This window comes from Phoenix dactylifera, chromosome 1 (genome assembly GCF_009389715.1).
Source record: "Phoenix dactylifera cultivar Barhee BC4 chromosome 1, palm_55x_up_171113_PBpolish2nd_filt_p, whole genome shotgun sequence".
NCBI lineage: Eukaryota > Viridiplantae > Streptophyta > Magnoliopsida > Arecales > Arecaceae > Phoenix > Phoenix dactylifera.
This window is the reverse complement of record NC_052392.1, coordinates 27,523,027-27,546,355: the sequence shown is the minus strand read 5'-3', so window position 1 is coordinate 27,546,355 and position 23,329 is coordinate 27,523,027. Positions and strand designations below refer to the sequence as shown.

Sequence of the window (23,329 nt, the reverse complement as noted above, 5' to 3'; positions counted from 1 at the left end):
CACACATAAAAGTCTGTGTGAAGCTAAATGTTTGCAGTCTGATCACGGCATATGTGACAGAAGCCATACATCATGAATGCAGTCACCCACTTTACATTGATATAATTTGTAATCACTTTAACTATATTCAGTAATAGATTCTTGTTATTTAAGATTATATAACAAGATTTGGTAGAATTCTTAAGATGCGTTTTTTTTTTTTTTTTAAATACTACTATGGGCAGATCATGAATGTTGGTGCTACAATTGTTTGTTGGATTTGATCATCTTTTGGACACCATCACCGTTTGATTGGGTGGGGGGAGATGAAGACTGGTCCTGGCATTAATGATTGAAATGACCCCGAGATTTACATGGGGTTAGGGTTGATAAGGTTTCATGAAGCATCTTATCTAAACCCTTGGCTGCAACTTGCCACCGCCTTCGTGCCTCCACGTGTGCATCCTTGATAGGACGAAGCTTTTGACTTAGCTGCCCCTCTGACGGATCCGCCAAGTGGGTCCTACTTCTTGGGAATCCCACCCACCAATGATGTCAGCAGAGGTATCTCTTCGCCTACCACGTGAGAATCTGGTGGGATCTTTAATACTTTAGTCACCACCTCGATTCCCTGCGGGCGCCAAGTCGTCAAGTGGGTCGCCTACTTTATTGTCCGTGTCACTATCCACTCACCTTCCGGTCTGCTTACCTCCTCTCTCTCTCTCTCATCAAAATGGCAAATTGTACGGCTCTAAAGTGAGTACATTTTGCTAGATAAAAAAAAATAAAGAATACAAAATAGAAGGAATATCTCCTATAAATATTCAAAAAAATTTTTCGGAGTGCCGAATGACGAAGGAGGCGACCCAGTTGATCTTAAGATGCAAACGAGCTGAGTCGAGCTTGGGCTGCTCAGGCTTGATTTATTACACATGTTTCAGTTTGGTTTGTTTCCTAGTTGGATGAGTTAGCCTCGAGCCTAAATTTTATTTATTTTTAGCTGGGCTTCAGGCCGAGCCTCTTTAAAATATAATATTTTTGTGTCCAAGCTCGGCTTATGATCAACTTTAGTTTGTACTAGCTTATTGTCATCCTGGCTTATGCTACCTTCTTTGTTTAGTGGCACATGGCTTTCAAAATGGGCTCATTTTAAAATAAACTGTGGCTTGAGCTTGGCTTGTTTTCTTACTAAGAAGCCTGGTCAAGGCTATCACTAAGCCAAGGCAGAGCATGAACACTTTGTTTTGCAATCCTTCCCTCATCCATTCCAAGAGAAGAGGTTCACATTTAGGTTGTTACGTCTAAAGAAGAAGTTTACGTTTTCATGTTGGTTTCTCCTTTTCTCTCTAGAGCATATTAGTCCCTTTTATCTAAATCTAATTCCAAGTTGGTTCTTTTTTACTAGAAAAATAACTAAGATATTTATTTATTTATTTTTATTGTTGTGACCGTGATAAAGAAGTCTATGCCAACCAATGGATGACTAATATCGATGCATCTCTTTTTGTTAAATGACATATCAATTGATCAAATATTATAAATCAAACTCCTTGGATGGTTCATGTCTCCCTTCAACCTTGTTTAAGGTAATCATGGTCGATTAAGGAAAATAATCTTGTCAACCAGCACAATCTCTCAAACAAAATAATTAACAATAAAAATTTTAGAAAGTAGGGCCTTAGCCCTTTACTTTCATTAATCTTTCTAATCTAGATAATTATATAATGTGTGAAAAGTAGTCTATGCTCTTTATTTTCACTCCCTATATTCTTGTCTTGCAAAATCATGGCATGAGCCCTCCATTTATACTACCGAATTTCTGCTTCTTTGAATTGGATTGCTCTTTTATCTAAAGAAAAAGAAGTTGCAAATTCTCTACCATTCTATGGATACATATACATACATACATACATACATACATACAAATTTCAAATTTGGAGTAAGCCAGATCTTGGCTCTTACAACAACTTCTTTAATCACATCCCCAAATTCTTCCTAGATTAGAAGTTGTACCTTGGATGTAGGTAGGGAAGGCATGATGTTAGTTTTAGAGTTACCTAATGAGAAACTAGACTAGTTAAGTAATAGTCTAAACTTCTTAAGCAAAAAGTAAACTAAACTAAACCTAGAAGTAGGAAAGCAGAAAATAAAATTTAAAATAGAGAGGCTAGGAAAATTAATAACAAAATAAAAAAATATTAAGATTAATATATTTACTGCCTTCATATCAAGGATATGATAACTTGAATCCGAGGAGCGTCCTATACAGAATCATCTCGAGCACTAGCTGTATCAAGCACCTATTAACAATAGACAAAGATAAATTACTGAAGTCACAAGCTTCATCATAATTTAAAAATTCATATTAAATAAAATAATATTATACCTATCATTTTTTTCTTGGTACGCTGCATTTAAAATATGCTTATTAGGAAACCGTCTTTACAATAGTGCTACAAGATCAGAAATAATTCCTCCATTGCCTCGAATTTTATCCTTCATTGCTTGAACCTCTTTAATATCCATAGATCGAGATGATGATGTATAAGTTTTTTTTTTTTTTAATTATACGTATCTTCTCATGCACTGCATCTGCCTTTTCTTCTCAATTTCTTTGACTTCAAAATCATGTGATACTCGGATGGATCCCTATGTCTACTGATAGCAAGCTCATGATGCTATATTTGGGACTAAGAGGATGACTGTGAATGCAATTACACTACAAGCTGTGATGGTGGTAGGGCCCAGAAGGGGCTCTGGAGCTGCATAGGTGCAACGAGTTGCAATATAGGATTGTAGTTGCTGATTATGAATCCTAATTTTTAAGAAATTTACAATAAGATCTCTATTAGCTAATATTTGATGATAAAATGAGATTTCTTAACTTAGAATCTAAGCTAAGTTAGATATATGCATGCTAATCCATTAATTAAAGCTATTTATATATATGCTAAAGTTTAGTGATAATGAGTTTGAACTTACATCCCAAATGAATGAATTTTTTTACGGAAGTTGTCCAAATTTTCCAAAGTAAACCATTTTTTAGTTATCTGAAATATAAAAGAACATGCAAAGATTTATTTTCATAAGATTCGATGCATAATGAAGGTATGAAATTGGGAAATGAATAAAGCATAAAACTTACAAAATGAGGATATCTCTCTTGATTGAAATTCTTGGGAGTATTATGGAGGAAAAGATATATAAAATAAAGAACAAACATGCCACATTCCTTACCATTCCTCTATTATGGCACCTGTAAACCATTTACTTCACACCAATTAGAAAATTACAAAACTACAACAAAAGCAAGGAATAAGTTCAATTATCTTATATTTGGAATCAAAAGAGGGATTTTTGATATAATCTCTTCTTCCTCATCGCCCCTCTGATTTATAAATGTCAAAAGAAAATATGCAAGATAATTAACATTAGAGAGAGATGGAGATCTTTGATATTTATGATGTTTAAATAAGCAGAAGTAAAACATATAAGTAACCCTTCTTATCTTTGGTTCTAACCTCTTTGGGTCTGTGCATTGGAGAAAATGTAGAAGAAACATGCATGGATTCTCTCCAAAGCAATATAAAATAAGAAGACTCTAATATCCCCCATTAATATATGAACAAATAATTGTATAAAGTATTTTTATAAGAAAAGAAATAATTATATGAAAGTAAAACACACCAACAAAGAAGAAGAACAAAAATGTATTCTCTTTAGAAAATATGTTTCTCCTTAATCCACCTAATCACCTTTTCTTTGGCAACTATTGTTTCATTCTTGTGCAAAGGAAACCATAAATAGTCAATATATGTATATAATCTCCTCTTTTGTTCTGGTATCCTGCTCTATAGATCCCTAAAAAATCGTATAAATTTAAAAAGTCAGCTTACAAAAACACAAGCTACTTCTTATTTATAAATTTAAAACTCACCCTCATCGAGACTCGAACACCTTGGTGTCTAGCTTGTTGTTATTCTCGGAATTGGTTCATTTTGTATTTTTGAGCATTTTTGGTCTCTTATCTTGACGAAGGAAATCATGTAAAGATTCCATGGAATTGTTTTTGGAACATCTCCAATTAATTACAGTATTTAATAAAAACTTATTTAAATCAATTATCATAGAGAAAAATATAAGGAAAAAACAAAGAAATAAAACACTCACATTGATAAAAACAAAACTAGTATGTATTGTTCCCCTCCAATAAGACTTTATCCAGCAAGCAAATCATAATTAGCGGCAATTTGTACAATATTATATTGGTCTTAGCTCTTATATCATGTAGGACAAAATCTATATTACTATTGCAAATATTTAGATTGAAATTCAAAATTAATCAACCTTTTTTAAGGTTAAATATGAGAAATAGTTTGATCTTATACTGGGATGAAACATTCTATTATTCGACTTTCCTTTCTCCTCGACTCTTTCTCCAAGTACATGCATGATATATAACCAAGAGTCCGATCCCATTAATTCATCAACATAAGAAAAAGTTAAAAACAATATGCCCTTTTTCTTAAGCCATACTCACCTCAATTGTCAAATACCCTACAAAACTAACATCAAATCCTAACTCTAGAAATAGAAAAACTCAATAGAAAAATGGGAGAAAAAACATAAAATGGAGGGAGGAAGGGAGAGAGAGAGAGAGAGAGAGAGAGAGAGAGAGAGAGAGGCTCAGATTTTCCGTTCATTGATCACAATATTTATTCCCTTCCCCTCCACCCTCTTCGGAAACTCGTAAAGGAATAGCTGCAGCAGTTTCCTTGGCAGCCATCCAAGTTGCCTCACCATCAACCTATTAAGATAGAAAACAAGAAGAGTTGACTGAGGGTTTGAGGTTCCTACAACTCTAAGAATCTCAAGATTTAGGATTTAGGGTTTGCAACCCTAAACCTAAAGAAGTTTTTGATGCTAGGTTGAAAGGATATTTTAAGAAATATCAAAAAAAAATTTCCTCAAGTAAGTAATATTTCTTCTATAGTTTATGATTGACTGCTAAAAAGTTTACTTGATAATTGTTTATGAGACAATTATATTTTATTTCACCTTATTTGATGCAGAAAAGTGAAAGAACCAGCTGGATCTTTCTTAAAGTTGGTGTCTCTTCCTATTATACCTGATAGTACCTCAATTATTACTGAACCAGCTATACCAAATCATAGAAACAACATTATTTCTATACCAGTAGCACATTGGCCATCTTAAAACCTGTATGTAGCTTCAAATTGGTATCAAATGAGGCCACACAACTTTCCCTATGCTGCAAGCATAATATCCTCACAAGTAATATTTTTACTTATAATACTATTAAAATATGGTGTTTTCATTTTTCACATTAACATGGCTAGTGATTTAATATTTTTCATGTTTCCAATAATCCTTGGGGCTTCGGTGGGCCAAATATCCCATTTACATCAATGCCACAAAGTATTAATGTTGTCAAAAATTTGATACAGGTAATTGATAGCCCATTGCCATAGTTTTTTATTAATTTGACTGTTTAATCATTGATTTTTCATGTTTAGAATGCTGACCATTTATTAACTTACCCATAGGATTTAATTATGTATGGCTGGAGGCCTTCATCTAAATCTGACAGTCGCAATGGGGCTCCAATATGAATGATAGTGATAGTTATTTTCTATTTAGGAAATGAAACTATTAGTTAGTTATTTGATAATGAACCTAGAAGTTGGTTGTTTACAATAAAAGTAGTAGTTTATTGATTTATAATAATACTAGCAATTGGTTAATTTGTAATAAAACTAGCGTTGGTTGATTTTTAATGAAACTAGCCATTGGCTGCTTTGTAATGGAATTAGCAGTTGGCTGATTTGTAATAGAACTAGCCACTGGCTGATTTGTAATAATATTAGTTTGTGGTTAATTTGTAATGAAACCAGTAGTTACTTATAAATTTGTTGTAGGCACTTGTTTCATATTTTCAAATTCTTTCATGTTTGATACTGCCATTTTTTTTTTGTGTGCGTGTTTTTAGAATTAACTATTGTTTCTCTTTTAAAGAGGACAAACTTGTTCTTCAAAGTATCCATGCAAGATAGTGCAATGGAGCCGGATAAATGAGGAGTCTAGAGAGATCAACATCATTTCCCTTGATTTCACATAGTGGTAGAGATTGAAGTTATATTCTTAATTGAATGTGAGATTTTCTGGGAACAGGTTCTGATGATCTTAAGGTAGAAATGGAATCTATGATGGAAAGGATGATCTTGATAAATAGCAGTAAAGAAGAAGTTGGTTGGTAAAGTGCTAAAATACTTGTTAAATTGGTTACCATGTTTTTGTACTTATGAATTAGTATTGACAATTCTGATAGCTCATAACTAATAATAACATATTTTTGGTCAAATGCAAGTAAAGTATCTATGAAAATTTAAGTTCAAAATGAACTTAATAATATAAACATAACTTTGTACATCATTCGAATAATATTAATATAACAAGCAAGATAATAGTCACAACCAAAAGTTTTTTCCTACAACTAATATTTCTCTTTAATTCCCTATTAATGAAAGTATGTGTTGTTGCTCTTTCCATCTCATCCGGATGTGTCACAGGGCTCATTGGCGGGGTCCCATCTAGGTACGATGAAGAAGAGTGGTGATAAGCTAGATGGTGTAGGTTAGTACATGTGGGCATGCTATCTGCGTCAGATTAGCTGAAAAGTGATCGAAGGAAGGATAGAGAGTAGTATGGGTTCAAATGCCCTGACCTTCAGAAACTTTACCACTGTGACACAGTTGTTCGAAAAATAAAGAGTGCAACACTGTGCTATAGTAAAAATCTAAGTTATGCCTACTCTTAGGATAAAAGATAGAGTGAAATTAAGATAAGATAAAGATGCATTGGATTGATTATCGAATCATCTATTACAAAGTACAATATCTACTTATTTATACTAACACATAATAACTGTAGACTTTGATGGTTGCTCTATGTCTGACCTCTATTATGGTATTTTTGGTAACTATCGTCAGTTATCCTCCATTATGCATGTTCGTTAGCATGGTTGCTCTACAACTATCAACTAATAATCATATCTTTTTGGCCTAAAATTAAGTTTTATATTTGAGATTATCCTTGAGATAGCTTCAATCACCTCGATCTATTTTTTCATGCATTGCAGCTGGTCATGGCTAAGTTCTAGGCTTCCGGCTTGTTCTTGACTGAACTTTCCTTCTTCAGTCTATACCTCCATGCTTGATAAAATTTTTTTGGTTAAACTCTCCCTAGTCTAGCAAGGATTATGTGATTCTCACTTGCTCAGGTTATGTCAAACTTGATCCATGTGGTGCTTACTCTCGACCGTTAGCTAGATTATTGAGCTAGAGTATAAACTGTATAACTTCCACATGAGTCGTTTGTAAGTAGGTACCAATCTACAAAATTATGTTCAACACAACATTGATAAAATTCTGTGGATTTTCTTGAGAATTTGAGATTTGAATTGATATCTAACGCCCACACTTGAAACACTAGGAAGGGACCCGTGCTATGCTGTGGTTTTTTAATACATTTTAACAAAAATAAAGGGAACCATTCAGCTACTAGGTAATGTAAAGAATACATATATACGCGGAAAATTAGTAGAAGACACGGTTCAATACAATGATGTGTAGCAGTGCTTCATGATTCTACTTAGGCTATCCCATTTCAATCTGAAGGGATATATAAATGTTATATATTTTGTGATAGCCATTCATCAGTTCTCCATGTTTTCTAGGATGGTCTGAGAAAAAAAAAGGAAGAAGTCTTTAGAAATTGAGAGGAAGGCATGCTAACGATATACATCTATGTCTGGTAGGTTTCCTTGTACATATTTTTTCTTCTGAACAGATGTCAGGTATATGCTTGCATGTTTTAAAATCAAAATAAAAAGTAAAATTTCAAAAGCCAAAAGAGGGCTTAATTGTCGGAAACTAACTACAATTATTGCATCAAAAAAATGATTAGTATTAAAGGTACATTACTCAAGCAACACATTTTTCTTAGGATTACCGGTTTTATCCTCAACAATTGCGTTTAACTTGTACCTATATGCAAATTAATAAGAAAATTTTAATCTAATGATGTATTATTAATTCTCTTTTGTAAGAAAATGGAAAAGGTAGGGCTAGAGATGGGCACTGGGCCGGGCCGCCCACGGCCCGGCACGGCACGGCACGAAGCGGGCCGTGCCTGGCACGGCCCGCCAGCTACAGTGACGGGCCGTGCCTGGCACGGCCCCTTTGATAGGGCCGTGCTGGGCTAGCGAATCCTGGCCAGCGGGCCGTGCCAGGCACGGCCCGCTTCGGGCCTGGGCCGGCACGGCCCGGTCTAGGCACGCGGGCCAAGCACGGCACGGCCCGCGTGCCAGCACGGCACGGCCCATAAGGGCCTGGGCCGGGCTGGCACGCGGGCCTGGCACGGTCCGGGCCTGGGCCCGGCTCGGCCCGATAAAATTTTTTTAATACATTAATAAATTATGAACACTAAGAAATCTTGATTTATGAATATAAAGCCACCTTAATGGTGGGGGGTTTGGCATAGACCCCTACCAGTTTATTAATTTCAATCAAAATGGTACATGAAGGGAGGTTTGGACCTTGGTCTGACCTCTAGATTCTAGAATACAATAAGAAACTAAGAAAGGGCCGAGGTTTGGACCTTGGTCTGACCTCCAGAATACAATAAAAATGTACAATTATAAAAAATTAAGAAATCTTACTAATCATCAGTGATTCAGTGAATCAGTATTCACTCTTCAGTCTTCAGTCTTCAGTCTTCAGTCTTCAGTAGTGTTTGTATCATCATCATCAGAGGATGTTGTATTATGTTCACCTTTATCTTGAAGTCTTGCCTCAGCATCCAGCCAATCCTTGAAGCAGAGAAGCATCTCCACCGTTTCGCCCGTCATCCTACTTCTCTTTTCGTCAAGAACACGCCGACCTGCACTAAAAGCGGATTCCGATGCTACCGTGGACATCGGCACAGCTAAAATATCGCGTGCAATTGCAGACATAACAGGATATTGATTTCTAACACTCTTCCACCAAGATAATACATCTAGATTCTCTATTTGATTTTCATCATATGCAGACTGAAGATCATTTCGTAAATAAAATTCTAGTTCACTACTTAAAGATGAAGAAGATGAAGAGGAACTTGAAGCATGTGTGTGTCTTCTCTGTGCAATGAATGAAAAAATAGATGACGAACGAGAACTACTAGAAGGAGGAATAGAGGTTTGTATTTGTGTTCTAGATCCACGAATTTTTTCATCATATATAGCATAAATATCATAAAGAAGTTGTCTTACCTCATCTTTAGCAGATTCAGCATCTTGATTCATATTTTCAGCGTATGCATCAAGTAAAATTAGCACGCCATTTAATTTAACTCTAGGATCAAATACAGCAGCTAAGTTATGCATAGGACATATCCTGTCCCAATACTCATTCCATTTAGATTCCATTAGGTGAATAATAGGCATTAAAACATCATCATATCTATGTTCTGCAAATTTTTGACTAATTATATATGCTTGTTGTAAAAATGAACATGAAGTAGGGTAATAAATACCAGAAAGAACATTGGTAGCATTATAAAAACTAAGCAAAAAATCTTCCAAAATTTTTCCTTTATTCCAATCAGTTTCAGTCAATGTAAATCCTAATCCACGATCATTAATATATGCACTTAATAAATTTTTATATGGGTATGCATCATGTATCATGCTATATGTGGAGTTCCAACGAGTAATTACATCAAGTTTAAATTTTTTAAAACGTTTACCATGATTTATGCATAATTCCTTAAATTCTTGAAGTCTTGATCTAGAAGCATGAATAAAAGAAACTGCATTTCTAATTTTTGAAATCACATCTTGAATCATGCCCATGCCAGCTTGAACAGAAAGATTTAAGATATGACATGCACATCTAATATGCAGTAAATTTCCATCTAATATGGGATGCAATGAGTCTCTTAATAATACAACAGCAGAATTATTATTAGATGCATTATCAAAAGTAATAGACATAATTTTATCATTAATATTATATGAACATGCAGTTTGATAAATTATATTTGAAATTTGTTGCCCAGAATGTGGAAAATCAAAAGCACGAAAAGCAAGAATACGTTTATTTAATTGCCAATCATTATCAATATAATGAGCAGTAATGGCAATAAAAGAATTACTACCTACAGATGCTGACCAAATATCAGAAGTTAATGAAATTTTTACATTTAAAGTAGAAAGTGTTTCAATTAAATTTTGTTTCATTGCTAAAAAATTGGTCATAGCTACTCTTCTAAATGTACGCCTACTAGTTCTTTTGTAAGCAGGTTGTAGGTTTAATTGAACATATTCTTCAAAATTAAAAGATTCACATAAACTAAAAGGTAATTCATCCTTAACTATCCATTTTACAAGTGCTTTTCTTTGATTTTCATGATTATATGCAAAATTACCTACAAGTAATCCCCCTTGTATATTAAGGCTACTTTGAGTTTGAGCATGAGAATCATGCATCCTATGACTCTCTTGATGTCTTTTTAAATGCCCTGTTCCCCCACTACTACTACAACTATAAAGTTTGGCACATTTTTTACATTTAGCTTTCCAGACTCCCTCAACCATAACTCTATCAAATTCATTCCATACAGTACTAGTCCTCTTACGAGAAGAGGTTTGACCTTCACTCGGTTCACCAGTTCTAGAGGAACTAGGAACAGGGGGTTGGGGATTAGTTTCTTCCCCCTCAGAAACAGGAATGCCAAACTGACTTTCCTCAAAAGATGACATATCTATGATTAATTCAAAAAATAAAACTAACCGCAAGGAGGAATTGAGTAGAGGGTCGGAGGGCAGAGGCAGCGCCGAGATTCCGAGCTTCCTCTTGTGCTCTCAACAGAAGCGACCTTCTCTTCTCAACAGGAACCTCCTCTTGTGTAGCACTTGAACAAACTAAAAATTAAATTGCTAGAAGAGCACTTTAGAAGAGAGAAATAATAGCAGTAGAGAAGGAGAGAATGAGAGGTTTGGTGTGGTGAGAATGAGGGAGGAATGGGCTATTTATAGAAGCCCAAAAAAATTTTTTTCCCAAAATACCCCTCAATTCAGCCGTTATAGGACTGTTGGGAGGGGCAAAACCGTCTTTTTCCCAAAAATAGCCGTTGGAAACGGCTATTTTCTTCCCCCTCTCCAGACGGGCCGTGCCAGGCACGGCCCGTCTGGAGCCGTTACGGGCCGTGCTAGGCACGGCCCGTTTAGAGACGTTGCGGGCCGTGCCTGGCACGGCCCGTTACCGCCCGTTACGGGCCGTGCCTGGCACGGCCCGTGCCGTGCCGTGCCCGGCCCGGCCCACCAATAGAGGGGCCGGGGGCCGGGCCGGGCTTGCCTTCCGTGCCTCACGGGCCGTGCCAGGCACGGCCCGCTTCATAAGCGGGCCGTGCCAGGCACGGCCCGTTTAGAGTTTTGGCCCGGGGGGCCTGGGCCGGGCCGGCCCGGCACGGCCCGTTGCCCAACTCTAGGTAGGGCAAACATGGTGTTCTCATGGTATGGGGGGCTGATTATTTTTTCCACATTGATTACACAAGAAATTATTCTTATAAACTTTTATAGGAGCTCTGCACTTATAACATGCTTTATACCACAAGCCATAACTACTGTCAATTATTTTTAAAATAGAAGAATATTGCCAAATTTTTAATAATGTCCTTAAATAAACAATTCAAGTAATAACAAATATTTTTTGCTCTGTTCATTTGTTGACCATTTATGCCCACTTACGTAAACGCTATCAATATTTACATGAGTTAATAAATATTTTATGTTAATTATATATTAAAAATATATTGCTTATTATAAATAAAATTTAGTATATTTTGGTATATAAATAAATATATTAATTATTAATAAATCCTTTGTTAGATTTGTTGATAATTAATATATATTCATTATTTATTTATTAATAATTCATATTTATTAATAAATATATTAATATATTAAATATGTTATTATTTATAAATATTATTAATCAACATATTAATAAATTTATAAATATTAATATAATATTAATATAATATAATTAATATTAATTGTATAATATAATTAATATAATATTAATATAATATAAATAAGGGTAGTTTTATCAAGAGATGATAATTTCATATTACCTCCACTTAGTAATCTAACATGAAAAAATAAATACCACATTTATTGCGGTATTTGTTTATCTTAGAAAAATATACATGAGATTCACCATTTATTTTATTATCTCTCTCATCCATTTTTCGTACCAAACATCGTAATCTGATATAGAATTTATTTTACCTATGAGATTATCTGAACAAAAATTATATGGGGCAGGCACCATAGAAGGAAATATGGGGCGAGACTCTTTTTTTGATACGTTTTCTTTTGCACATATCTTAAAGAGAAAAATCCAAAAGAAATAAGAGGATTCGTACTAATGGAGTCCGTCAGTTTTCCAACTTGAAAAAATAAAAAAAATACACGCGCCAAGAGAAATCATCTGCACAGAAATACTATCCTTATCTTCTTTCTTCTTCGTTAAATCTCTCCTTTTATCCTATTCTTGATCAAGTGGTCTCTTCCATATGTGAGGTTTTTCTTCTCCTTGCTAGTCTTTTTTTTTTTCTTCCTTTTGAAAACTGTGTATCAATTTACCTAAAAATATGTATCAAAATATTAGATGATTATTTTGCTAGGTGTATATCACTTGAATGCATAGTGTGTACTGATGAATATTATGTTCTGAAAACTGTGTACTGATTTACGTGAAGGTATGTATTGGATTGCTATTGGATGTGTATCAAAAAAAGCTTATAGTATAAATCAGGAAGCAGATGAGTGTATATCACTTGATCATGTAGTATTTACTGGTGAAATCATATTTTAAAAACTGTATATCGATTTGCCTATTTATGTGTATTAGGATGTTGGATGATTTTATTGCTAAATGTGTATTAACTAGCAATATACTATATACTGGTGGACATCATATTCTGAAAACTATATATCGATGTAACTGTACGTATTTATTAGACTGTTACAAGACGTATATAAAAAAACTTACAATATATATATCAGGAAGCCGACGAGTGTGTATCACTTCACGCGAAAAAGAGGATCCGGTGATGTTTTTTCGTGCATAATCTCTATTAGCACGTATTTTTTTTTATTTTTAAGTTATGAATTGATGGATTTGGTTAGCTGAAAAAAAAATCTATTTTCACTTATCTTTCGAGTTTTTTTTAAATAAATATAAAATATGTGGCAAAAAAAAAAATCTCACCCTGTATAACGTACTATGGTGCCCTCTGACGAGATTTTTGTCAAGGCTAACCCAACCAAACGGCCTCATGATTTGTGCGTTCGAAACTGTAAAATAAATGTTATGATGCATGCGAAATAAATGTGGTTTTATCTTGAGAGTAATTGCTTGGATTCAATTTATTTTGCATGGGAAAAAGCTCTGGACTACGTACGACTATCTTTCATCTTTCCTCTAGGCATCGGTTCATATGCGAAGTGCAGCCTCTTCAATCACGCACCGAGATTTCCGCGCACAAATCTTCACGCATTTGCCTCCTTTCCACTCTGACACACGTGCAATTCTCGTGCGTACCCGAAAGGGAAAAGCCTCATCCAGACCTACCTCTACCGGCATCTCATCGGCTGCCGCCAAAACCCTAACCCTAAACTCCCCGCGCCCCCCTTCCTCCTCCTCCTCCTCCTCCTCCCATGGCGAAGAGGCGAAAGCCCTCTCCTGAGCCAGATCCCTCCTCTTCATCTGAAGAAGAAGAAGAAGAAGAAGAGGAAGAGGAAGAGGAAGAAGAAGAGGAAGAAGAATCCAAATACGACGACGAGGAGGAAGATGAAGCATCCGAGGACGAAGTAGAAGACGAAGAAGAAGAAGAAGAGGAAGAGGAAGACGAAGAAGAAGAGAAGTTAGACCCCTCGAACCGCGAGGCTATCCGCATGCTGTTGGAGCCCTTTGGCAAGGACCAGCTGATGGAGCTCCTCAAGGAGGCCGCCCTGAAGAACCCCTCCCTCCTCTCCCGGATCTCCGCCTCCGCCGAGTCCGACCCCGTCCACCGCAAGATCTTCGTCCACGGCCTCGGCTGGGACGCCACCACCGAGACCCTCGCTTCCGTCTTCTGCCAGTACGGCGAGATCGAGGAGTGCCGTGTCGTCGTCGACCGCAATACCGGCCGCAGCAAGGGCTATGGCTTCGTCCTCTTCCGCACCCGCGCCGCGGCCCGCAAGGCCCTCAAAGAACCCCAGAAGCGGATCGGCCACCGCATGACTTCCTGCCAGCTCGCTTCCTTCGGTCCTCCTGGTGCCCAGGGCCCTGCCCCCGACTCCACCGGCCGCAAAATCTTCGTCAGCGGCATCGCCGACCACATCAACCCCGAGCGCCTCCGCGCCTTCTTCACCCGCTTTGGCGAGGTCGAGGAGGGCCCCCTCGGGTACGATCGCAACACTGGCAGGCTCCGCGGGTTTGCCATCTTTGTCTACAAGTCATCCGACAGCTGCAAGAAGGCGCTGGAGGAGCCGAAGAAGTTCTTCGAGGGATGTGAGCTGCACTGCCAGAGGGCGGTCGAGGGGCTGAAACCCAAGATCCCTTCGGGGGCGGCAGCGGCGGCTGGAGGTGCTGCTGCAGTGCCGGCAGTCCTGCAGCCGAATGACCTGGCTCTCACGTATGCTTCGCAGTCGGTGCTGGGTCTGAATCCAATGGCGGGATTGGTAGGACAGACCCTCAACCCAGCTCTGGGGCTTCTGGGGCAGAACTCTGGGGTTGGGGTGCTGAATCCTGGAGCTGCGACAGTGGCGACAGCAGGGATATCACCCTCGTTGAATAGGAGCATTACAACTCCGCCACCTTATGGACTTGGATTAGGGCTTGGCGGGGGTGGGACGGGGGTCAATAGCATAAGTCCTAGTATTATTGGGAGTTATGGTTCTCAGGCAGCTTTGCAGGGTTGGGGGGTTTACCAGAACAGTCAGCTGCCTTCAACAACTTCGATGAGGTCTCAATCTGGCATTGGATCGATGGGTGCTGGCTTGCCATCATATCTCGGCCGCTAGGTAAGTAGTTCTGATGATCAATTTTTATGTCAAAATCTACTCCTATTTGTTGGATATGCAATGTTCATGCCATAAATTTTCTGGAAGTAAATGATTGATTTGAAGTGAAGACATTGACAAAGGAGGTTAAAAAAAGAAATGGAAGCATTCTAGCCTTGACAAAAAAGTATGATCTACCGTGAAAAACAATGAGAAATCTGTAAAAAGTAGAACTAATGCCCTGGACATCTCTCATAAAAGTAGAACTAATCTCTAAGACTAACTTTGTTTTCTTCCTTGCTCCCTTGTGGACCCTAGCTTGATTAAGCTCTCCGGATGGTGTTGACTTCCCTCTGCCAAACATTGCTGCAAAACCTTTGCCTGCCCTCTTGTCGAACATCGTCTATTTAACTTTGGTTCTCCCTTCCCCTCTAATCTTCCTTAGCTCTACAAAACCTTTGCCTGCCCTCTTGTCGAACATCGTCTATTTAACTTTGGTTCTCCCTTCCCCTCTAATCTTCCTTAGCTCCTGTCGGTGAGCTGTTAGTCCTATGTGTCTGCCAGGAGGTTCCTGGCAATCAAAGATTGGATGGGGTGGGTATACACACCTTTGTAGCCATCAAAGGCAGTTTTGGAGGGTTTTGTGTGTAAGGGAGAAAAGTTGCGGCTTGATTTTCTTTTTCATGTTTCTTGATGTTGGGCTAGGCTAGGCTAGGTTTGGGGTAGCACTTTTCTAGCTTGATCCTATGTTGTTACCTGGCCGAGTTTGATTGATCTCAGTCTAGTTTTGATCTTACTTTCCAAAATACCTATAAAATGTGGCATTTACTTTTCGCAACAAAAATTTGAATAAAAATATTGGTACAGTTGGTCAAAATCGATCCTTTTTGACAAGTATTCATTTTTATACTTATGCAAACTTCTTAACTATAGGGAAAATGTGGTAAGATATCCCCTGACAAAATGTGAAAGCCAATGAACTTGCTTATCTTTTTTTTTTCTTTTGCCCAATGATTCTAAGTCTAAATATTGAAGAATATAAATGGTACTTATTTATTTATTATTTTTCCTTTCATTTATTTTTATAAAACTGCTTCAAAAGATGTTTAGGTGATTTCAATCCGAATTTTTTATTTCTTTAAAGAAAAAATATGTTTCACTTTTGTTATAAAACCTCAATATTTTATTTATCTGTTATTGTTGGTAGCTTTTGTCTCAGCTTTACGAAAGCGAATGATGGTAGATTATGCATTATCTTCTGATCTAAAGGGCCAAAAAGAAAGCTCCATGTAAATGGAAAGCTTGCCTTGTAGCTCACACTAGTTGTGCACTTTTAATGTTTGTTGTTAAGTCTCTCTCCTCATGATTGCAATTTTTGCAATATATGTTTCTTGGCTCGAACAAACTAGAAATTTGATGCCAAAAATGATTAACTAAGAAGATATTGTGAATATGATTGCCCTCTACCTGAATCATGGTTTTAAATACTACTAGAAAGCGACTGTAACATCGGTGCCATACTATTAGGCCATATTGTAGTACCTGGATGCATCTGGGTTGCTGAAACAACATAAAACATGGGATCTAGATTGAAACGGGGCGAAATCCATTGGGTTGATTGTTAATGAGTCTGGTTTGGCTGGTCGGACAAAAAAAAATCGTGTGTTTCAGTTGAAACTGGTCAGTATCGACCGATATAGGGGCTGGTTTAACCAGTATGCATGTCATCTTGAGTGAGACAACATTCTTTTTGGAGGAAAATGCATGGGGGAGGGTTTGGGGGCATGTGGGTTGCCCTTGCTCCATTTTGAGGCATCTCGTGAGAGGCTCTGCCTCTAATTTGAGTTGATAGCTAGAAAGAGAGGGGAAGGGGAATGGAGGAGTGTGAGGTTGGGAGCCCTTGCCGGCAGCATGCACATCAGGGTTGTTGGATTGGATGAACCTCTTCCCCTCCCTTGTTTACAGCCATAAATTGGCAAGAAGTGGGAAAATTAGGGAAAACTGTCTCATTTTTTTTTCAGTTGGCATGAAATTTTGATGTGCTGTTTTCTTTGAGAATATTTTATTTTTTACAAACTATTATTATTCTTGGATTAGAATATTAATAATAAGTAGAAAACAAAATTTGGGATGGAAAAATTGTAGCATAGCTGCATTTGTAGTGTTTTTATACTATAATTTTTTGGTTTAGATCAGACAATCTGGTGGTGCATTTGGGAGCCCCGAGCATAAGCTCAAAATTGTGATCAATTTTATATTATCCCATCAAAATAATCATCTAAAACACTTTGGTATCACACCCATCAAAATGCATCTAAAACACTACAAAATGACAAAGTGAGACTGATAGCCTTGTTAGACATAGAAACACAAAGAAATGAAAAAAACAAAGAAAAATGAAGTTTTGGGCGTCCATGTATGATGCTGGGAAGCAATCCCGTACTGTATGTTGGTACAAGACAACAAATACCTTACTGGTTTGACAGACACCACCTTTGTACAGATTTTAAAAACCATGGTTAGAATGCCTTAAGAGCTTACTCTACATAGGGATTATGGAAACAGCATGAAAGACGAGAAAACTTCTTTTCATTTAGAAAAATGAGCATAACATTGATTACTTTTAGAAGTTTTCTATCATTCCAATGACCCTGATATTCTATCTTGGCAGATTTGCTTTGCGCACCCTAGTATGATTTTTGTTCCAATTGAGTCCTAGGCTGTGTCTCTCCTATTCAAAAATCATACAGATTATGTATTCCAATGACCCTTGTCATATATAATATTTCAATCACACACTTGCATACACCTTGCATCAGGTTATCATGTATTATGGTGATGAATGCTGAATGATGGTGGAAATTTCTCGAACTTTCAGATTTAGAAAATTGATACAGAAACGACATTTGATATTGGGACTAAAGCTTTGTGGTATTCTGTTGCAGCAAGGATTACACAACAAAGCTTAGAACTTAGCCAAACTACTTTGTAGTCTCGATAATATGTCACCTTTTCACTTATGGGTAAGTTTGAAAACCTGTATGTGATAAAATCTTGCCCTAGTTCAGATGAAGGTGAACTGTTTGATATAGAATATAACCATTTTCAACAAATGAATAATTCAGTACTTAGCCTTGTAAATGAACTGTTTGATATAGAATGCCAATCTATGTTACACGGACTTGGGTTCATGCGTCAGGTGCTGGTGCTGTGTCAAGCATTGGATCCTTTTGCTTTCTAAGAATTTTTTTCCTTATGGAGCCGTGTCTTCCGATGTCCATGTTTCTGTTTCCTCTCTCTCTCTCTCACACTCTCACTCTTTTTAACAAAGACGTTAACTTTTAAGCATAAGTCAAGATTGAAAGTGATGTGATTATTATTATCCTTTCAATAAAGATTGACTATTCGTTGATGTAAATCCTTTCAACAATGATGTTTGCTGTTGAAGCACTATTTAGGCACTTGGTGCCAGATGGTGTTCACACTAGAGAACATTATCAAAAAAGTGCATAATTAATGAGATAAAAAATTGAGGAGAACTTGACATATTACATATTTTTTTTTGAAATGAAAGGTGGAGCTAGGATAAAGAATTAAGCCTATTTGTTCGTTTTAAGTGCGGTGAGTGGGAGGTAATTTTACCAAAGTGACCTTGGCTCCTCTGGACGGAGACCACTTTGGGCCATTTCTTCCATTTGTGGGCCATTTCAGTTGGCTTCTGATGGGCCAAATTGACTTTGGGTGCTTAGTTAGAGGCAACCAAAGATGCCTTCAATTTGATTTAAGTGTTGCAGAAGAGAACTCTGCAGGTGAATTAGGTAGAATTCAATTATTTTCCTTTTTTATGTGATGATTCATTACTTTATTGGTTGATTTTTTATCAGAAATTGTTCTGAACATCTCCAAAATAAAATTTAGAAAATTAATATAAGTGGTATGCAACAGGTGAAACTGTAATTGTTGATTCAAACTGATCGGTTTCTTCTTCCATGGTTGAAGGAAGACTTGATTTTCTTTTATATGCATCCAACACAAGCATATGAAGGTGATTGAAAATGATCGGTTCCTTCTTCCATAGTTGGAAGGAAGACTTGATTTTCTTTTATATGCATCCAACACAAGCAATATGTAGGTATTCTGATCAAGTTAGAGTTGTGAAAGTTGCTAAGGGTATACTTTTTCTGATAAAAAAACTATATAAGTGATGGCTTTGGTGACTTCAAAGAATGATAACTTTATGAAATATGTGTCATAATTGTCTGGACTAAGGGAGATTTGCTAAAGCTCTATATGCTGAGAAGCTTATTATTTGGACAATAAAGCCCAAGTCACCTGCCCAGTAAGGGGAGTTCTTCAAAACCTGCCTGCTTGTAGATACAAAAGCACATATATCAGCATCTGTCACCTAGAGTTTTTGGAAGGTTTGGGCAAACTTGTCCATTTAAAATCTATTGCGCACAGAAGGACCCTCATTACAAAATTGAGGGATTCTTTGATCTCTCTCTCTCTCTCTCTCTCTCTCTGTGTATGTGTGTCGAGTTAGCAGTGGGCCTAAAATGCTGAATGTGACTCTCCATTTGATTTAACCTTGGCAAAGAAATCTTAGTGATGATAAATTTCGGATTATGTGGAGATAAAAATATGTGAGAATAAAAAAAGTCATTAACCGTTTTAAATCTTAGTTAAAGACATTTTATTGGATTTCATTGCATTTTATGCACTAACTAGCGGTATATATCAAGATCTACATGGTTAAAAGTTGTTTGGGTTTGGAGAATATTTGCTCAAATTATCATTTTTGTACTTCCTATTAATTTGAGTTAGTAAAATTTGGCTGGAGTCATAACATTTGAAAATAGCCTGAAATTAGTGCATAGTACTTGAGAGGAAATGAACTTGTCTGTAGCTTGAATTTGTGGTCGTGGTTGTGGATTATCCAGGAAGGTGGGCAGGAGAAACTTTTACGTATATAAGCTGCTTTCTTTGATCTCATAGTATTTAATGCCTGTAATCTATCCAGTGCTCTAATCATAGATGATGAGGTGATGTGTTTTCTTTCATATGTTCCCAATATGTGAAAAGTTGTAGATTCATAGATCGTCAGGTGATGCTTATAGATTATAATATGCTAAACTTTTGGTTCAGGACGACAGCCATGATACAGTAGCATTGGCCAGAGCTATTGGTCTGCATGATATAACGTTTCATCTCCGAGTATATTTTTCTTTATGATTGGTTGAGACTGCAAATTTATTCGACATCCAATGGATGCATGGAGATGGGGCATGGGAATTAAACTTATGATGAATTTCTATGTTGTTTAGATTTATTATCTCTCTTCTTCATTTCTTGCTTTCTTCATATTCATTTTCCCCCATGGGGACTTTGTTTTTTGGAAAAAAAACACACAAGAATGTTACGAAGCTGCCATCTTCAAGCATGGGGTTTTTTGAGTCGTCGTAAAATGTTGTGACATAAGCTTGTTTCTTTCTGGCAGGAGCCTGAAGGAGGGACATGGAGATGTTTCCTACTCTTAGCAAAAAGTTGCAAGCATTTCAGCTACATATGTTGGTTAGTGTAGTTGGTGCCGTCTCTCATGTTTATAGCTGTACTCCGCTGTTGTTTGGCAGACATTTATGGATCACTGCTCTGGATTTTTGAGGATCATGTATCACCTAGCCACATTGTCAGGAATATTTCCAATCACCTTTATGTTTTATGATGCTTTGATTGGTAGTTGATCTAGGCCTTTTATGTCGTGAATTGATGTGTCAGGCTTCTGCACCTGTCTGATTTATCATTACTTTTAAAATTAAGAGATCAAGGTTAGTGCTACTATGTGTATTCCATCGTGTTCCTGGAATGAACCCCAAGCTGGGTTTTTGGTGCCACAAGGGCTGGAGTGTTCTGATATGGCCATTCCTCCCCAGCAGTTCAGCCAAAAAATCTGGGGTACATGAATTTTTATGCTCGTCAAATTTATTGATTTGGACTGGTAGTGCCATCTTAAAGTTCAACTATTGTGTGGCTTTTGGTGGAGATATTCAGATCTTTAACACCAATAGAATTGGATCTCTTTATCAAATTAGAATTAGGGCACAAGACAGTGGATTTCTTCATGTCGGAGGATATATCAACTGATCTGGAAATGATAAACATATTGAGTTTATGTTGGTTACTATTGTTAATACCTTTTGAACATCAGTGTTTGATAATCGATTTCTCAAGAAAAAAAAGGGTTAAATCGTCTGCAGGAGTTGTTCTGTAGGGAATGCTGTGTTTTGTTTAATGATGAATGTTCCATTTCGATGGTTCGATTTCATAATATAAAGTATCTAGTTATTGCACGACTTGTGTGATGGGTCGACCATCTTAGTGCTCAATCTTTACTCTCAATCTTTATGTGGCGTGAGATCGGGAGGTACTTGCCGACTGTGTCGGCTAACACCAGGTGGCTGATAGGCGATGGACGGAGCATCGATGTGATTTGTGATCCGTGGGTGGATACCCTTCCTTTGAGATACTGGCCGACGATGGTGGATACGAGGCAGCAGAGGGGCACCGGGTATGCGACCTCCTAGCAACAGGGAGGACAGAGTGGGATGAGATCAAACTACATCAGTTGTTCGGGGCACATCTTGCTGAGAGGATTCGCTCCCTACCAGTACCAGGATGCGAGGGGCCAGACGTCCGGGTATGGGGCACTTCATGCAGGGCCAGTGTCAGGTTGGGTGATCTGTCACGAGTTATCCAGCAGGAGCATGAGCGGGGACCGAACTACACCTGGATATGGAGGTCCGGGCTCCACCCGAGGGCAGCTCTCTTTTTGTGGAAGGTGATGTGGGATCGCCTTCCGACGAGTGCAGTGCTGAGTAGGCGTGGTTTGGGGATCCCTGCGGAGTGCGGGGCTTGCGGCATAGACGAGTCTGTGGACCATGTACTATTTCGGTGCACTTGGGCGAGGGCGACATGGCAGTGGACAGGTATCCCGGAGGTGGCGTGGCGGGAGAGGAGATTCTTCCTTCAGATGATACGACAGTGGTTGGCCAGTACCGGGACACATCAGGAGGCCATCAGAGCGACTTGCACAGCCCATCAGATCTGGCTAGCAAGGAACGCTCGTACTTTCAGCGAGCGCAGGATGTCGCCGATGTTTGTTGCGGAGTCTGCTCGTGCACTGGCGATGGAGCCCAGACTCACCATCCCTTCAGATATACCCTTGATAGCTCGGGACACCTGGGGTTCCTTCTCTGCTCAGGCAGCTTCTCGGACGGTGTTTTTCACTTGGGAGCCCCCACCTCCGAGTTTCCTCAAGGTCAACTTTGACGGGTCAGTGTTGGATGGAGGTACGCGAGGCGGGGTAGGCTTCGTTATACGGGACCCTCATTCCAGGGTAGTGGCAGCAGGCGGTTGCCAGTTGTTCGACATATCAGTTCCAGGGGCGGTGTTGCGAGCTGCCTGGGCAGGTCTTCGCCACGCGCGGCAGGTGCTGCGGGCTAGCTCGATCATCCTGGAGGGCTATTCGGCTACAGTTATTGGGTGGATCCGGCAGGGACCGAGTGGTGAGAGCACAGACCATCCTCTGATCCGGGACATCGGGATGATGGTGAGGGATGGCGCGTCCTTTCAGGCCACGCATGTATTCAGAGAGGCCAACGGGGCGGCCGACTGGGTGGCTGCATACGCGGCCCACCACTCAGGATACGCCCTGTGGGCAGGAGAGAGGGAGCTGCCATTGGCACTTCGTGAGATTATGTATTTTGACTTTCTTGGCTGTATTCGGACACGTGTTGTCTGAAGAACCCGTCAAAGCAAAAAAAAAAAAAAAAAAAAAAAAAAAAAAACAAAAAAGTGCTTACAGCATAGGAGGATTGTAATCGGCATGATGTGGCTCTTGTGAGCTGCACAATAATTAAATTATCGTATTGGCTCTTCCGTTATTTTCAGGTCTTGAACTGTGTCCAGTGTTTCCGGGGTTGGAATTGAGGTAATATGGAAGTTGCCATATCTTGGCAAAAACACCGAAAATCTGGATCAATGTTGCTCGGAGAGGTCAGATTTGAAAATCTTATTCCGAATAGAAGGCTGGAATCCAACATAGAAGATTAGTGTCTTCAAGCGAATGTAAAAAAGGGTCTGACTATATCTTTTTTGTTTTAAGTGCAAGAAGCAACTTTAGGCATGATTTTTCTTCTAGCAATTGGATGTAGGAGGGATCTCAAGGGAGACAAGGTTCCT

At 38.3% G+C, this 23,329-nt stretch overlaps 2 protein-coding genes across 2 annotated transcripts; both read left to right on the top strand.

Annotated features, from left to right (window-relative positions):
• Window positions 1-13,637: 13,637 nt before the first annotated feature.
• Window positions 13,638-20,926, top strand: LOC103718348 (UBP1-associated protein 2A-like). The gene is made up of 2 exons (XM_008807127.4): window positions 13,638-15,112; window positions 20,589-20,926. Exon 1 carries the CDS (start codon window positions 13,766-13,768, stop codon window positions 15,110-15,112), a length of 1,347 nt encoding a protein of 448 aa, XP_008805349.1. The 5' UTR covers window positions 13,638-13,765; the 3' UTR covers window positions 20,589-20,926.
• Window positions 20,927-21,929: 1,003 nt separating this feature from the next.
• Window positions 21,930-22,889, top strand: LOC108511692. Its single transcript, XM_017845525.2, has one exon. It carries the CDS (start codon window positions 21,930-21,932, stop codon window positions 22,887-22,889), a length of 960 nt encoding a protein of 319 aa, XP_017701014.2.
• The last annotated feature ends 440 nt before the right edge of the window (window positions 22,890-23,329 follow it).